This window comes from Aethalodelphis obliquidens, unplaced genomic scaffold (assembly GCF_003676395.1).
Source record: "Aethalodelphis obliquidens isolate GAN/ISIS:26980383/991018 unplaced genomic scaffold, ASM367639v1 scaffold62, whole genome shotgun sequence".
In the NCBI taxonomy this organism is placed as follows: domain Eukaryota; kingdom Metazoa; phylum Chordata; class Mammalia; order Artiodactyla; family Delphinidae; genus Aethalodelphis; species Aethalodelphis obliquidens.
In genome coordinates this window covers 2,782,696-2,799,876 of record NW_020838006.1, presented here as the reverse complement: position 1 = coordinate 2,799,876, position 17,181 = coordinate 2,782,696, and the positions used below count along the sequence as shown (strand labels likewise).

General features: G+C 38.1%; 1 protein-coding gene across 12 annotated transcripts in view; it reads right to left on the bottom strand.

Annotated features, from left to right (window-relative positions):
* The window catches only part of RBMS3 (RNA binding motif single stranded interacting protein 3), a 715,251-nt gene that overhangs the window by 45,527 nt on the left and 652,543 nt on the right, over positions 1–17,181 (bottom strand). For 10 of the 12 annotated variants that reach the window (XM_027088163.1, XM_027088170.1, XM_027088164.1 and 7 more), the window contains one exon: positions 14,506–14,553. The exons of the other annotated variants lie outside the window; for them this stretch is intronic. In XM_027088163.1, coding sequence (XP_026943964.1) covers positions 14,506–14,553 — 48 coding nt within the window. The remainder of the gene's footprint in view (positions 1–14,505; positions 14,554–17,181) is intronic. 12 annotated transcript variants of the gene reach the window in all.

Below are 17,181 nucleotides of genomic sequence, written 5' to 3'. Positions count from 1 at the left end.
CACTGCACGCTCAAATCCTACAATAAGACCCTCCAAATTTCCTCTTCTCAGATGTTCCATTGTTCACCTGATGTAACTTCTCCCTCGTTTCTGCAGGCTAGTAAACCTAACTTTGCTTGACTATAGTTGGTTCTTGGTCTTTGTTGGCTACTAGGTTTTACCCTTCCAAAACAAGCATCTCAAAAATCTCAATAACTTTTTTTTTTATTAACTCTGCATATTTAATTTGCTAAAGTAATCTGCTCAGTTATGAATGCAATGCCCATTCTCTGAATCTGGAGTCCTATGTTTTCCCAGATTTGATTCTCTTGGGCAGACGGCTGGACTCAGAGCAGGCACATAAAGTAATTAAATTTATGTCTTATAGGGACCCACAGTCCATTACTCTGAATCCAACATGGTTTTGCTGCCAACAGAAATATGCCCATTGCATGTAAATTAAAGAGCATCATTGGTTTAAAGTCTTTTCAACTTTTTGTTTTCCATTTTTAAGGAAATTTGATTGGAAATGATTCTAGTTTTTATATGTCATATTTGGGCCAGGTAGCTGATGGCCTTTCAATCAATATTTTATCAAAGCTAAATCACAGTGATTACACCAGAGTGCATGGTTCAGACAAGTGGGGAAAAAAAAGACTGGCCTGATAAGAAATAATATACTGTTTGTAATATAGTCTGCATTACCAAAATGAATAAAAGTTAGTTAGTATAAAAGAGAGAAGAATAAGCAATATCTTGGGTGGCAAATGGACTTTGAAATGATATTATAATTTTGGTAGGAATAAATATTTTGTGATCTACAGCTTGGGAAAATGAATTATCTCCAATATTAGGAGATTTCATGTATACACACACGCACACATGAATACACACATATAATTATATATACATATATAGATATAAAACTTGTGGAAGTTAGACTTAATGTCATATGTAATTAAAGTATATTGTATATGATCCCAATTTCAAATGTATGACATCAATCCCATTAAACATAAGAGACTGGAAGTCTCACTTTAAAAAAGCTGGGAGGGGGACTTCCCTGGTGGCGCAGTGGTTAAGAATCTGCCTGCCAGTGCAGGGGACACGGGTTCGAGCCCTGGTCCGGGAAGATCCCACGTGCCGCGGAGCAGCTAAACCTGTGCGCCACAACTACTGAGTCTGTGCTCTAAAGCCCACGAGCCACAACTACTGAGGCCGTGTGCCACAACTACTGAAGCCCATGTGTCTAGAGCCCATGCTCCGCAACAAGAGAAGCCACCACAATGAGAAATGAGAAGCCTGTGCACCGCAACGAAGTGTAGGCCCCGCTCGCCACAACTAGAGAAAGTCCCGTGTGCAGCAATAAAGACCTGATGCAGCCAAAAAAATAAATAAATAAATTTATTTAAAAAAACCAAAAAACTGGTAAGATTTTAGGTTATTCCAAGCACTGTATGCAAGGAACAGAATATATATCACTTGAAATTTGATTTCAATAAGAAAAATGTTAAAGGCGGCAGTCACTTGGTTTTGGAGATGCACCTTCTGATAGGTGGATAATTAATTCACATAAAAATAATAGTGTCTTAAAAATAAACTCAAAATGGATTAAAGACCTAAATGTAAGGCCAGACACCATCAAACTCTTAGAGGAAAACATAGGCAGAACACTCTATGACATAAGTCACACCAAGATCCTTTTTGACCCACCTCCTAGAGAAATGAAAATAAAAACAAAAATAAACAAATGGGACCTAATGAAACTTCAAAGCTTTTGCACAGCAAAGGAAACCATACACAAGACGAAAAGACAACCCTCAGAATGGGAGAAAATATTTGCAAATGAAGCAACGGACAAAGGATTAATCTCCAAAATTTACAAGCAGCTCATGCAGCTCAATATCAAAAAAACAAACAACCCAATCCAAAAATGGACAGAAGACCTAAATAGACATTTCTCCAAAGAAGATATACAGACTGCCAACAAACACATGAAAGAATGCTCAACATCATTAATCATTAGAGAAATGCAAATCAAAACTACAATGAGATATCATCTCACACTGGTCAGAATGGCCATCATCAAAAAATCTACAAATAGTAAATGCTGGAGAGGGTGTGGAGAAAAGGGAACCCTCTTGCACTGTTGGTGGGAATGTAAATTGATACAGCCACTATGGAGAACAGTATGGAGGTTCCTTAAAAAACTAAAAATAGAACTACCATATGACCCAGCAATCCCACTACTGGGCATATACCCTGAGAAAACCATAATTCAAAAAGAGTCATGTACCAAAATGTTCATTGCAGTTCTATTTACAATAGCCAGGACATGGAAGCAACCTAAGTGTCCATCAACAGATGAATGGATAAAGAAGATGTGGCACATATATACAATGAAATATTACTCAGCCATAAAAAGAAATTGAGTTATTTGTAGTGAGGTGGATGGACCTAGAGTCTGTCATACAGAGTGAAGTAAGTCAGAGAGAGAAAAACAAATACTGTATGCTACCCCATATATATGGAATCTAAAAAATAAAAAAAGGGGTCATGAAGAACCTAGGGGTAAGACAGGAATAAAGACACAGACCTACTAGAGAACGGACTTGAGGATATGGGGAGGGGGAAGGGTAAGCTGGGACAAAGTGAGAGAGTGGCATGGACATATGTACACTACCAAATGTAAAATAGATAGCTAGTGGGAAGCAGCTGCATAGTACAGGGAGATCAGCTCGGTGCTTTGTGACCACCTAGAGGGGTGGGATAGGGAGGGTGGGAGGGAGGGAGACGCAAGAGGGAAGAGATATGGGGACATATGTATATGTATAACTGACTCACTTTGTTATAAAGCAGAAACTAACACACCATTGCAAAACAATTATACTCCAATAAAGATGTTTAAAAAAAAAATCCCCCCCAAAAAAATTCTTTATTTTTTTTTAATTTTTATTTTTTTATTGATGTATAGTTGATTTAAACAGTGACTTTAGACAATAGAATTGCTCAAAAATTCTATGCCACCTCTATAGAAAGATATGTTTCTTGTAATTCTGCCTTAAATGTCATAGGGTTGAGATATAATGAATGGAAGTGGGGACATTTTTAGAGGTCACCACTGCTACCACTACCATCAATATAATCATCACAATCACTATAATCCTCATCTTCATAGTAATATATTCATGTTTCCCCAGTATATAAATTTTGCATTTTAATACAGTGCTTAATTTTTTATTTTATTTATTTATTTATTTATTTATTTATTTATTTATTTATTTATTTATTTATTTATTTATGCGGTAGGTGGGCCTCTCACTGCCACGGCCTCTGCCGTTGCGGAGCCCAGGCTCCGGACGCGCAGGCCCAGCGGCCATGGCTCACGGGCCCAGGCGCTCTGCGGCATGTGGGATCCTCCCGGACCGGGGCGCGAATCCGCGTCGCCTGCATGAGCAGGCGGACTCCCAACCACTGCACCACCAGGGAAGCCCCTACAGTGCTTAATTTTATAAACTCTTCACAAATTCTACTTGGAAACACAAAAGCTCTAATTCCTATGGTAAATAATAAATGAAAGAAAATTATGTATATTTAAAGACTGTGCTGTTAAAATTAGGTATGTATACATACATACATAAAATTATGTATATTAAAAGACTAAAATTATGTATATTCAAAGACTGTGCTGTTAAAATTCTAGTAAATTATATAAGCTGCAAAGCAACATGTCTAAAAGTTTAGAAAAAAATTAAAAGCACTTACGATAATCACTTAATTCATTCTCTTCTAGCTTCTGTTCATATGTACGTTTTAGGACCCAAAATCCTAATGATTATTTACTTTTGTTACCTTTTTTCACCTTCCATTTAGAAGATTATTTTTCATCTTGTTAAAAAAGCTTTATAATTTATTTATTATATGAATTCAGCTAATAATATTATAATAGTTCAGCCAATAGAGAAGATACACATTTAAACCCCTTAATATTTCTTCTATTTTTAGATACTGAGTTTGGAAACTCTATTTTAAAATACTATTTTGGTTCAGTCCATCTATCATGTAAATGTAAGGTTAGTGACACTTCAAAATTCCTAATACACTTCCCTAAATGGGAGGAAAGGAAGAGGAAAAGAAGGCTCAATAATAATTTAATATCTATTATGAGTCAGGTACTTACTAGGTACTTTAGCTGTGTCACCTCAGTAAATTCTTCTATTAATACACATAGAGAGATGCTAATGCATTATTATCTATACTTAAAGAGAGGAAAAGTTAGCTTCAGAAAATTTAAGTGGCTGTCATTGTTAAATAATTATTAACTAGCTGGACCAGGAATCACATACATACTCTTGACTCTAAAAGCCATTTCCAATTATTATACCATACTTATTCCTATTCAGAGTTGCACGTGTAATGAATAAAAACAGTGCCTGCTGGCAATTTTTTCTATCAGATCAACGCATAATCATGATCATCTTTCATTTTATCTTTCCACCCAGACTTCAGAGCACGCAAACTTCCCTGAGCCCATTAGCATTTGTTTCATTTATTTTTTACCATAGGAATTAGAGCTTTTGTGCTTCCAAGTGGAATCTGTGAGGGATTTATAAAATTAAGCACTGTATTAAAAAGCACAATGAAAAATACCAGCAAATCAACAAACAGCTGAGAGCAAGAGAGAGAACATGATATACCAGGAAAGTTTGCAGTGTAGTACATCTGATTCCCACTGTCCTGACAACCAAGGCCAAAGGGAAATAGACTAAGTTATGTATTTTACATTGCCAGTTCAAAAGAAGTATATCCGCTCACATGGAGAGAGATACTTGCCGAGGCACTGAACTCAAGGAGCGATTCATCATTTGTTTCTTTATAAAGGGTGCTGGGTAAAATAATGGATAATTACATCCACTGTGGCATCTTAAAAAAGCTAGATGTCGCTTAAATGTGTGTGTCATATATCACCTGTCTAAGAAAGAAGAGGTTAAAATGTTAAAATTCACCCTGAGAAAGCATTTCTACAGGGATGTGCAATTATATGGTTCAGGTATTTTGCTATCTGATAAACCAATTTAACATAGAGTCTAGAGAAATGTTAGCGTGTCTGCGAGGCAGTCTCTCTCCAGTGTCAGGTGTCTCAAGCATGCCTTTGGCAAGGACTGCATTGTAGTCAATTCATGGTTGGATTCTCCGACAGGAACCTCAAGTGCCCACTTTGTGCAGTTGATTAAAAAGGGAACAATGTGGTGTTAGTGCCAGATGGGCTGATGCCTGCACATGCAGTTAGCTTCCTTTAAAATCTGCTGTTGTCTTGAAAATGCTCTCTTTCTCTGTCACCCTTACGTAGGTACTGCCTTTTACAGATGACTGAAGTACTCAGGACACGTGTGTGGTGGCCATGGCTGCCCTAAGCCCATTGCTGCCACCCGCTGAAGGATTCTACCACAGGGAAGACACTGTGGATACTGCCTTTCCATTGGATGTGTGCGCCAAGCAGAACACAATGCTCAGAGAAAGCAGTCACCCGGGAACACAGAATCACTAGTGCTGACAGATCAAGGACAACTTCAGTGGACTCAAACCAACCACAACAGCAACAACAGTACCAGCCCAGGTGGAAGGACAAAGATGTAAAATACATTTTTACTACAAATCTATTGAGATGATGTATCTTTTACCTTTTCCCTAAATTGCTAAAAGTACAGAATTCTAAAGGCTGCCAAGGGGATATTAACAGAATATATATGGATTTTCCTGGTTGATAATCCTCTGTTGCTGGCACATACAGATACATCCCAGAAAACGCATATAGGCTGAGCACATGAAAAATATAAATATGCTTAAAGTGTTTTCATACTTCGGAACTACAATCAATCATGTTGTGCAAAGTAAAACTATAAGAAATGTCTCTCTCAGTCCTCATTTCCATCTCTCCACCTCTGCCTTTCTGACATTTCATCTGCCTTTCATGAAATTAAAAACACACACACAACTGCTAGCTTTAAAGGAAAAGAACTTCATGCTCTTATTATAAGGAATGTCAGTAATAGTATTTAATTTGGAATACTTAGGAAAATACATTGATTAGAGCAGAGGTGGGCAAACTGTACCCCACAGGCCAATCTTGGTTGCTGCCTTGTTTTATAAATAAAGTTTTATTGGGATGTGGCCATGTTCATCCATTTACACATGGTCTGTGGCTGCTTTCATCCTGAAAGGCAAGAGTAGTTGTGACATGAGCCAATGGCTGGCAAAGCCTAAAATATTTACTTCTGGACCTTTACAGAAAAAAAAAAAAAAAATCGCTGGATTAGAAGGTAAGGCATAGGATTTTGTATCCCATGCTCCTATCCCATGCTCTGCTCCACCTCCACCCCGGAAAAAAGAAACTGGGCTAAATAACAGTGATGTTTAGATATCAGAAAAGACTATGTGCATAAGTTCTCTTTAGTTAACAGTTTCTTGAACAGAGCACTAAAAATTGTGGTCCCATAGTTAGTCTTTTAAAACTTCATTTCTGTAATGTAGTGAACAATACAAATGCGCCAGCAGGATCACAGTAACAGCATGACAGTCCTGTGTGTCAAATGCTTGTACAAAGTCCTGCTCTGTGTACTGCTCTTAGGATGTCTGTCACGTGCTGTGTTTTGTGACAGTTCTTTGTAACTCTGTCCTTTGCTGTTAGAATCTATGTTCTTTGAAGGCAAGGGATGTATCTCTATTTTATACCATCTAGCCTTGGTTCCTTGTAGCACTCTAGGAGCTCAGTGAATATTAGTTGAATGAATGAATAATAAGTAGAACAAAGTCTCCTTATTGAACTTATTAAAAAGAAAAAATCAATTAATTAGTACATTTAAACAAATGCAGTTTGGTAATCAAAGTAGATGCACAGAATCTGAGCAAAGAAATGAAACTGATTTTCATGCATGGCTTGTGGGAGCACATATAACTCTGTGTCAGGTCTTTTATAGTAAATACAACTTAATGGCTAATGGTAGGTAACTGGAGGTACTAATGGACCTAATTTTTAATTAAGAGATGGAGATCATTTGTAATTAGCTCATGGTATCCATGAAAACCAATCTTTAGAGCTTAAAAAATGGTTTGAAGTAGCTTAAACACCCCCCCATTTGAAAAATGGTTTTGCTCTTTGAAGTAGCTTAAACATCACCCCTCATCCCTGCCAAATTATGGAAGAGTTTTATAAAGTAATACCCACTCAAGAAGAGTTAGTACAAAGATGGGTTTCAACCAAATCTTTGGTAGAGCATCACCGATTCCAAATTAGGGAGGCTGGGCTTCCCTGGTGGCGCAGTGGTTGAGGGTCCGCCTGCCGATGCGGGGGACACGGGTTCATGCCCTGGAGGATCCCACATGCCGCGGAGCAGCTGGGCCTGTGAGCCATGGCCGCTGAGCCTGCGCGTCCAGAGCCTGTGCTCTGCAACGGGAGAGGCCACAACAGTGAGAGGCCCGCGTACCGCAAAAACAAAAACAAATTAGGGAGGCTTTCCAATGCAAACTGATATTATTGACTAGCAAAACAATGTGGAAAAACTGCATAAGTTTAACAGTGAATTTTGTCTGAATCAGGGCAAGTACCACGGTGAAGACTTCATTCTTGTCCTGAAGTTGTACTGATGGTAAGATTGACTCTTTTCAACCTATTTTAGCCAGTATGTAGAAGGAATATGGCAGAGGATGAAAGTATGTTCAGAAGTTCTATGGGTTGCTGTCAATGTATTTTTGGTCCTTTGTTTCAGTTTTTCCAAACACAGATTCAAATTCTGAATTCTAAGGTTTTCAGAAAGGGAGAATGAATTTTGGTTCTACTTCAGTTTGTTCTCTGTCCATTGTGGTCTTTTTCTTGATTTCATCATGATGCCCATCTAGGAAATTAAGTTCAAAGCAACTGAGATAAACATTTGACAACATTTATCTACAGTTTTCATATGTTTCTCGTAAAATCCAACTATGAACAGAAAAAAAAATGATGTTTTACTTTTCATTTTCAAATAGGAGGATCTTTTAAAGAGTTATCATTGTATGGAAAAGAAACACTAAAAAGAGAATAGACTCGTGATTTTGCATGAAAATGTGGAGGGTAGTTCCGGACTTCCTGTTTTCTGTCCTTGAAATGAGCTGGATAAGGTGTAGCCGAGACTTGGAGAGGAGAGACGAAATAAATCAGAGACCCCCATCTCCCAAACCTCAACCACTTTCTCTGGACATCACCACTCTGGCCTTAGCTCTATCCTTCCTGAATTATTATTATTATTTTTTAATGTATTCACTGTTTAACTATTCACCTTAGACTTTCCCTAAGCAAAGAGATCTTCAGCCATGCATTTGACGACCTTAATTCAAATTCACATTAAAGTAACTCTACAGCTGCTGAAGTCAAAATAAAAGGTTTTGGTTCCTATACTCCTAAAAGCACTTCAAGTAGCATGGTGATACCCAAATCACACTCTGAAAAATACTACTCTGATATACTTTCCTGGCTTTAATTAGATGTATATTCCAAACGTTCCAGAAAAAAACTTGATTCTTAAACATTCTGTGAGGTCAAGTCTTCAGTGTCTTTGTAACATGTTCCAGAAATATGTTCTATCAGTGATCCCCTCTATTGGGGACATTCTTCCTGATGATTAGCCCACATCTATTAGTGTCAAAAACCAAATCAACAGGGCTTCCCTGGTGGCGCAGTGGTTGAGAGTCCGCCTGCTGATGCAGGCGACACGGGTTCGTGCCCCGGTCTGGGAAGATCCCACATGCATGGAGCAGCTGGGCCCATGAGCCATGGCTGCTGAGCCTGTGCGTCCAGAGCCTGTGCTCTGCAACGGGAGAGACCGCAACAGTGAGAGGCCCGCGTACCGCAAAAATAAACAAACAAACAAAAAACAAATCAACAAAACAAAACAAAATCTAGACGTACAAAAATACCCCACTGAAATAGCACCTTCTTATGCTCATATTGATGAACTTCCTTAACCTCCGTCACCTTCACCTCAAGTCCACTTTGGCCATCTGCTCCCATGACCTTGACTTTGCTGAGAAATATTAGTTCATTATCCACATTCCTAAATCTAAGTATTGTACTTCTGACCACTTCGTATGCCTCGTTGAGACCTCTAGTCTCTATCTTCCTTGCTTTCTCCTTTTCTCCCACACTCTGCTGCCTTCTTTTCTTTTTCTATCCATCCTGGAAACTAGTTTGCCACTCGGTAACTCTCTTGCCAATGTCAGCACACATTGCCCCTTTTCTCACTCCACTCAGTGAAACCTTAGCCCTGGATTAATCCACTGCCTTCTTGGCTACTGATCACTACAGTGAAAAATCAAACATCCTCACAGACTGGTATAACAAAAATCTATAGTCTGTAGCTTCAAATGGCCCCCCAGGGCTGCCCCGCAAGCTTCCTGTGTATTGCTAGTTGGCTTTCTTTTTCCAAATCTCTGTTCTCCTTCAGTCCCTTACCATGCCATTCCCACTCACTCTCAGAGGATGGCATTTAATACTTCACACACACACACACACACACACACACACAAACAAGTAGTATCATAGAGATGATCATACTAAGTGAAGTAAGTCAGACAGAGAAAGACAAATATCATATGATATCACTTACATATGGAATCTAAAATACGACACAAATGAACTTATCTATGAAACAGAAACAGACTCACAGACATAGAGAACAGACTGGTGGTTGCCAAGGGGGAGGGGGTTGGGGGGAGGGATGGACTGGGAGGTTGGGATCAGCAGATGCAAACTAGTATATATAGGATGGATAAACAGCAAGGTCCTACTGTACAGCACAGGGAACTATATTCAATATCCTGTGATGTTTTATCACAGGATATACATGTATATATACATGAATATATACGTGTATATATATATGTGTGTGTGTGTGTGTAACTGAATCATTATACTGTACAGCAGAAATTAACACAACATTGTAAATTAACTATACTTCAATTAAAAAAATTAAAACAAACAAACAAAAAAAGTATTTATCATGTAGGAAACCCTACATTTGACTTCCTACTCGTATGCTTACAAACTTACATGCAGGTGCACTGTCCTTTCCTCCTGTCCTCCTGCATTCCTAGAGGAGATGTCTGGCTTCCTCAATGACCTTGTTCTATCAGTCATCCCCTGTATGAATTACATCTTCAACCATTAGAACTCCTTCCTGGCTTCTTCCTATCATGACCAAACATTTCCCATCTTTAAAAAAAAATTAGTCAATCGATCAGTTCCCTTCTCCATTCGTTTTCTGTTATTATCGTCTCTCCTCTTCAAAGCCAATTTTGTTAGGTACGACACTTTTTACATCCACTTTGTCATAGGATATTCACTGTCTTGCTCTTCCCCCTAAAACGACCCTATCAGAGTGGCTAGTGATCTCTGTGTCACGAAATCCAATGGCTTCTTTTCAAAACTCATCTTAACAGACTGGCCTCTCTTGAAACCCTCTCTTGCTTTGGTGTCTTTGGAAACCTCACACTCTTGATTTTCCTTTTATGTCTATAGTTGTCTTTTCCAATCTTTACTTTAGGTTCCTTTTTCTGCCCATTCTTTATTTTCAAGGATCGGCCTACTTCTCTTCACTTGAAGCACATTTTCTGGGTGACATGAGTTAATTCCATGACGATGACTCCAAAATCCATTTCTACCTAAGAGCTGTCTTATGAGCTCCAGAAACAGACATCCAAATATTTATTGATTATCTCTATTTGGATGCCTCACAGACATCTCAAACTCAACGTGTACAACACTGCACTCAAACTCTTTCCTGCCAAATTTGATTCTCTTTCCTCTGGTTCAGAGCTCAGCAAATGATACCTCAGGCCATTGAGTGCTAGGAACTTAAGAGCTACCTTTAACTCTTTCCTCTCCTTCTACTCTGACATCCAGTGAGTTACTAAGTCCTGTGTATTCTACCTCTTTCAAATTTGTCAAATTTGTTAACTCTCCATTCTTATTTGCACACCTTGGGCACATGTCAACTTGATTTTGTGCTTGGACTCCTGAGTCCTGGTCCCTGTTTTCCAGTTCTGTCTCTCTCCAGTGCATTCTCCACCTATATCCAGAGTGACCATGTCACTCTCCAACTTAAACTTTTTAGTTTACATCTATTGCCAGCAGGATGGAGTCCCAGCTACCATAGCTGGTGACATTGCTCCACCTTATTCGTCCAGGATCATTTTCTCTACTCTCATCTCTCTTTATGCATCCCTGTCCTACTGAACCATCTGTAGTTCCCCGAATTTGCCATATCCTGCTACCCATGAGCTTTGTACATGCTGCCCTGTTAGTCTGAAACTCCCCCCTCCATCTTATTTTTCACTTGGCTAATTCCCATGTGTCCTTATGTCTCCATTCAGAGGTTTCTTCCACTTTCTCTGACTCCTACCGTGGGTCAGTTTTCTCTTTGTGTCCCTATAGCGCCTTGTAACAAGGATGATTAGCATAGCTGTTGCTAATAACATTTGAGCACTTATTTGATGCCAGAACCTGTGCTAAGCAGGCTACATATCTTAACTCATCTAATGCTCACAACACCTTACGAGGTAATTAATATTTCCTCAGATAAATAATCCAAGCTACAGAGAAGTTACATAATTTTCCCAAGGTTCCACAACTAGTAAGTGACACAGTAGATTCTGAACTCAAGCATCTTATTGAAGACTTTACAAACTTGTAATCTCTTGCTTGTGCCTAACTTCCTAATTGGACCCTAAGTTCTTAGAAGGAAGTTGTATCCCTAGCACCCGTCACAGTGATTGTCACAAAGTGTGCTCCCAATAAATACTATTTGAATAACTGAAAGAACAAGGTGGCATGTGGCTCAAAGAGGAAAGAGTTCTTGCCTAAAATCAGATTTACCCTGATTACCCTGAGATCACCTTCAGTGTCTGCCATCGTGATGTTTTGCTCCAAGAATACCAAATAACTTGCTGTCATCTAATCACCCCATAGAATTTCATTTCCTGTCCCATTCACCTCATGTACATTTCCCACTCTTGTCCAACTGGTAAACTCATATTCATCCTTCCACATCAAGCTCAGAATTTAGTTTATTCCTGAGGGTTCCCAATCTTCATTGTAGATTCTAAATTTTAGTTCCTCCATACTTTATACATTTCAACATCATCATCATCAACAACAACAACATTAATTTAGACCATCATATATTCTTTTTAACCAGTGGTCCATTTTCTATTCATCTTTGTATCCCTAGTACTTCAGTGTTGTGCCCAGCACTCAGAGGGTGGTCAAAAAATGTTTGATATATTGATCGAACAGAATTAGGTTGGGTTTTGTTTCTGTAGATTACCACGGAGATATCTCAAACTCTGATACATCATGGCAGTTTAGTTGGCTCCTACAATGGCCAAGAATCGATTACTATTGGAGTTGTCCAACACTGGCATATTGGGAGACATGAGAAGAGGATATCACAATACCTTATGCCTGTTTCACTTTCCTGATCTGATCAAGGGTTTGGCAAAGGATATGTTACCTTTTCAAGTGTCATTCAAGTTGTGCCCACCAGATAAGTCACAAACATTTTAGGAAGGCAAGTCCATTTTCATTTAGAGATGGACTAAAGAGGCCAAAGAAGTCTGTGCAAATTTATAAGATGTCAAACCACCAACCCAATCTTGTAAGGGGAAAACAACTGTAAAATCTCCCAAAGTGTTATTTTTCCTGTCACTTCTATTTTAGTCCGTTTGTATTTCACTGGGGTCTTAGCACTTATTTTAGTTTAGTGATATCATATCTGAGCTTTCTAAATGTTCTACGTAATTACTGTGTCTTATTCCTCAAGCACACACCAAACTGCCAGATTAAGTTTCTCAAAGCACTGCTTTGATCAAGTCATTTCTCTGCTCAAGGACTCTCAGTGGCGCCTGACTATGGAATTAGGTGGGAACTCTGAGTCCAGATTTGCCTCCAGATGTTCTGCCACAATTGATTTATGTAGAGCCTGACCCATGACACACATCTAGTAAGTGCTTTTGATGTTTTCATTGATTTTTCCATTGTGTTTTTGAAAGTGAAATCAGAAAACCTAGTTGAAGGAAAGTTCCATTTTGTGTCTTTCATTGTTATCAATACTGGCAAATTATTAAGAGTAGATGCCCCTTATTAAACAAAGATGCCACACGGTAAACAAAGTAAAGGCTACATACGTTAGAGAAAGCATCTTCCCGGGGTCCCATATCCTAAATAAAACAGGCACATGAAGATATGACAGGTAATACACTTTAGGGAAAGGTAAGTGGTATTTTCATTAATGACAACTTATAGAGATTTCCAGGAGGACCAAAGTAACTTCACAGCTGAAAGCTAACTCATTGCTTCTCAACTGAACTTCTAAGAGGAATATTCAGCCATGAGCATAATTAAACAAGTCCACAAGACATGAGAAAAGGATCACCCTGAATATGCTGGGTCAAGCAAACCAGGTGGCCAAGAACATGATGTTCTCTGCTTGAAAACCACCATTCAGTTGCCAGACTCTGCTGCTCTCTGGGCTCTCCCATTCTGTTTCTGGCCTTTGTCTCTCGCTCTCTCTCTCCAGTGCCCTTTCTTGGTTTAGATTTTATGTCCTCATCATCTGACACATCAAAGGATTAAAGAGTTCAAAGCCCTTCATGCTGCCAGTATTTTATTTAGTTAAAATCAACAAAAATGAAAACTTGTGCCCATTTTCCTCTTTGCAAGAAACCAAAATGCAAAATCAAGATGAAAGCACAAGAAGATCTGTGCTGTTCAAAATTAAAACTCATGTCTTCACATATGTATACTCTGTCACAAACTGCACCACTGGATTTTATGAAACTACTTCAATATTGCTAATTAAAATGCTCGAGACACTAACGAATTCTCAAATCAACCTCTGCCACTTTGTTGTACAAATGGAACATTGGCAGATTTTCTTTCAATATCCAAAACACCATTTTTGGAACAAATTTGAAGTTTTGATTCATTCAACAATTATATCGAGTACCTACTATGTGTCAGACACTATAGTGGGTGCTGAGCAAGCAAAATGGGATGATTTTCTGATTTCAGAGGAATTCCGGTCTCTAAAGCAGTGCTTCTCAAACTACTTTTATTCATCTGTGCCCTCTTTTGATAAACACAAGTATCCTTCTCCAATTTCCCAGAAAGTCTAATGAACGCTCCAACACTAAGAATTACTGATACACAGAACATAGACTCAATTTTCTGTGTATCCTTCATAGACCAAAAGTCTTTGAGCTTTTACTTTTTATTTCAAAAGCAACACATTTATTTTCCATACACAAAATTGGATTGGAATATTAAATATCCTTTTTTGAACCACATATGCTAACCCCCCACCCCAGAACTGAAATTGAAATGCCTGCTTAGAATCACTGTTTGAGAATCACTGCTTTAAAGAGTTTTGGAGAAAAACCAGGCAAGCTCCCTCTCTCCCATCCAATCAAGTCTTAAAGGAATTAGAATTTTCCTACCTGACACAACAGCTGGTGGAGTATCATAATCCTGTCTTGGGACTGAATCTTTGAATGAAAAGAGCATGAGAAAGAATGCAATGAAGTACAAAAGAAAATAAAATAGAATTTTAGCTCTAAAACGTGGAAGTGCCCACTGTATGTCACATGGTACCTAAGGCTCCTGCCTTCAAGCACTCAAGGAGGCACTCTGACCCCTTGACAGTTGACAGTTGACACAACGGTCCCCACAACCACCACTCTGGACGTGTCGTTAGGCGTCGTGTGACCTGTGAGGACAGCATCATCTGTCCCAGAGTATTGTCATCTTCCTCATCTTTCATAACTTTGGTCCCTCCCTTGGGTCATCAACTTGCGATATGTACCCTCTTTGGCTGACACAAAAGTTCTACAAAGTGGCCCGTCAGGAAGGGGACCAAAGTGCAATATGAAACCCCAGTCCTGGAGAACAAAAGAAATAACTACAATTTCAAGAGAGATAAATGAAAAATTTGCACATTCCCAAATTCTATGGAGGCTGACATGTTTTGAAGCTAGAATTTTGTTATTGACCACTCATCTTGGGCTCTGTCCCCAGTGGTCGAGGCCAAGGAGCTTCGTGTGCTGGTATCGTGAGGACACAGATCAGTAGAACAGAATATATTCAACAGATGGCTGCTGTCTTTTTCCAAAGTGTCACAAAACTGGAGGTGGCAAATTGTAGATCGAGGTTAATTAAACAACATGACAACCATTTCAAAAGTTGGGGTGATGTGGGACCAAATATACCTGCTTTTTTAAAGATGAAAAAGAGGCTTTGGCTTAATATCATTTCTTTAGCCAGGGATCTTACAAAGGAAAGTGGGACATGGCCCCACTTCTAAAAATGGAAAGTTCTAACTTCTCCAGCTCCCCTTGGAGGGTAAACTGTGTAAAAGGGACCAGGTATTGCTTATATTCAAATAAACTGCCCAAACATGGTTAAAAGGATGCTTTTGCATGACCCTCATTCCATTCATATGATCATTATTCCATTTTAAAAACTAAAACCTCAAACTTCACTTGTCCACCTACTTGGTAACTTAATTTGGACTATCACAAATTTATCCGTTTCATCTCCTTGCCACAAAAGGACAATGTTGATCACTCTCCCATGAGTGAATGGTGTGTGAAAAGACAGGTTAGAACTTGAACAATGCAAGGCCAGCCAAGCGAGCATTGATCAAAGATTCAAATGCAAGTAAACCTTAGGCATGAGTTATTCTGTTTCTCAGAACAGGTATGTGAACTAGTGACTTGATTATAATCCCCAAATCTAGAATATATAAAATCATTTTCAAGGGGTCTCCAAATATTTTATTAATACTGGTAGTAACTCTGATTATCTTTTAAAAAACTAAGCACACATTATTACTACAAACAAACAAGACTGTGACACTAGTCATTTTCCAAGAATATATTTATAACATTTTAGAATTTATAAAAAATCATGCTCATTGTTGAATTCTTAGAGAATGTAGAAAAGTATCATGATTAATATAGAAATTATCCCTAATCCCATCATCTAGAAACCATCACACTTGTTTGTACTTGTTATAGCCTTATTTCATAAATATTTTTTCATAGTTGATACGAACTTCACACACGCAAATTTACATCCTGCTCTTTTGATTTAACATGATAGTTAATCCCTTCCTAATTATTTTATACACTTATAACTTCATGCTGCATTACATTCTAGTTTATGGATGGATTATGATTTATTTAATCTTCCTTATTAGACATTATAAAGAACACTGGGCTGAATATTTTTAAGATATATTTTCTGTTATTCTAGAATATTTCCAGAGAATAGGTCTTCAAAACTACAACTATTTGGTCGGGGACTAGAGCTATTTTTGAAATGTCTTTCAGGCCCACCCTGCTATCCAGCTGACACTTTCACAAATTTGGATTCCTACCATCACACTATCCATGCCTGAGAATGTATATCTCCCCACACCTTCGTCAGCAATGTGTATTATTTTAATAACTTTATTTAATGGGTTATATGTGTGTGTCTGTATTAGATTTACTGTTAAGTTGATCATTTTTCATATGTTTTTTGGCTTTCTATTTCCTCCTTTATCAACTATCTGTTCATTTCTTTGGCATTTTATACATTGGTACTTTTGTATTTTTTGCTAATTTATTGGAATTCAGAATCTAGTTTTTAAACAGCAAAAGCTTACTATTTGCAAATAAACTTTCATAAAACTAGACTTTCACTTAATGCCTACTTGTTTATTGCTTATATTGTACTAACTTCAAAAATTCACTTATCTTACAACAAGACTAAATATATTTTAAAAAACTCTTCCATCTACATTTTCTTTTTGTATTTAACCATTTTTAATTGATTGATACTTTTTCCTGAAAAAACATTTCAGGAGATGTACTCATGACCACTTATGAATTTATGATACTGTTTCCTAATCATGAGTCCATTTAACATCGTGTATTGGTTTTTATCACTCTGTCTTAATACTTATATTCCTGGATAATAGTTGACAATAGACAATCTCTAAGCAAAATGAATAATTCAGGATTTTCACCTGATACCATCAGAATTTCAAAGCAATACAGGAGGGATGGTGCCACTGAAAACTGTGAGAGAACTATGTTGAACAAGTCAAGAACAATTACAAGATTATCTCT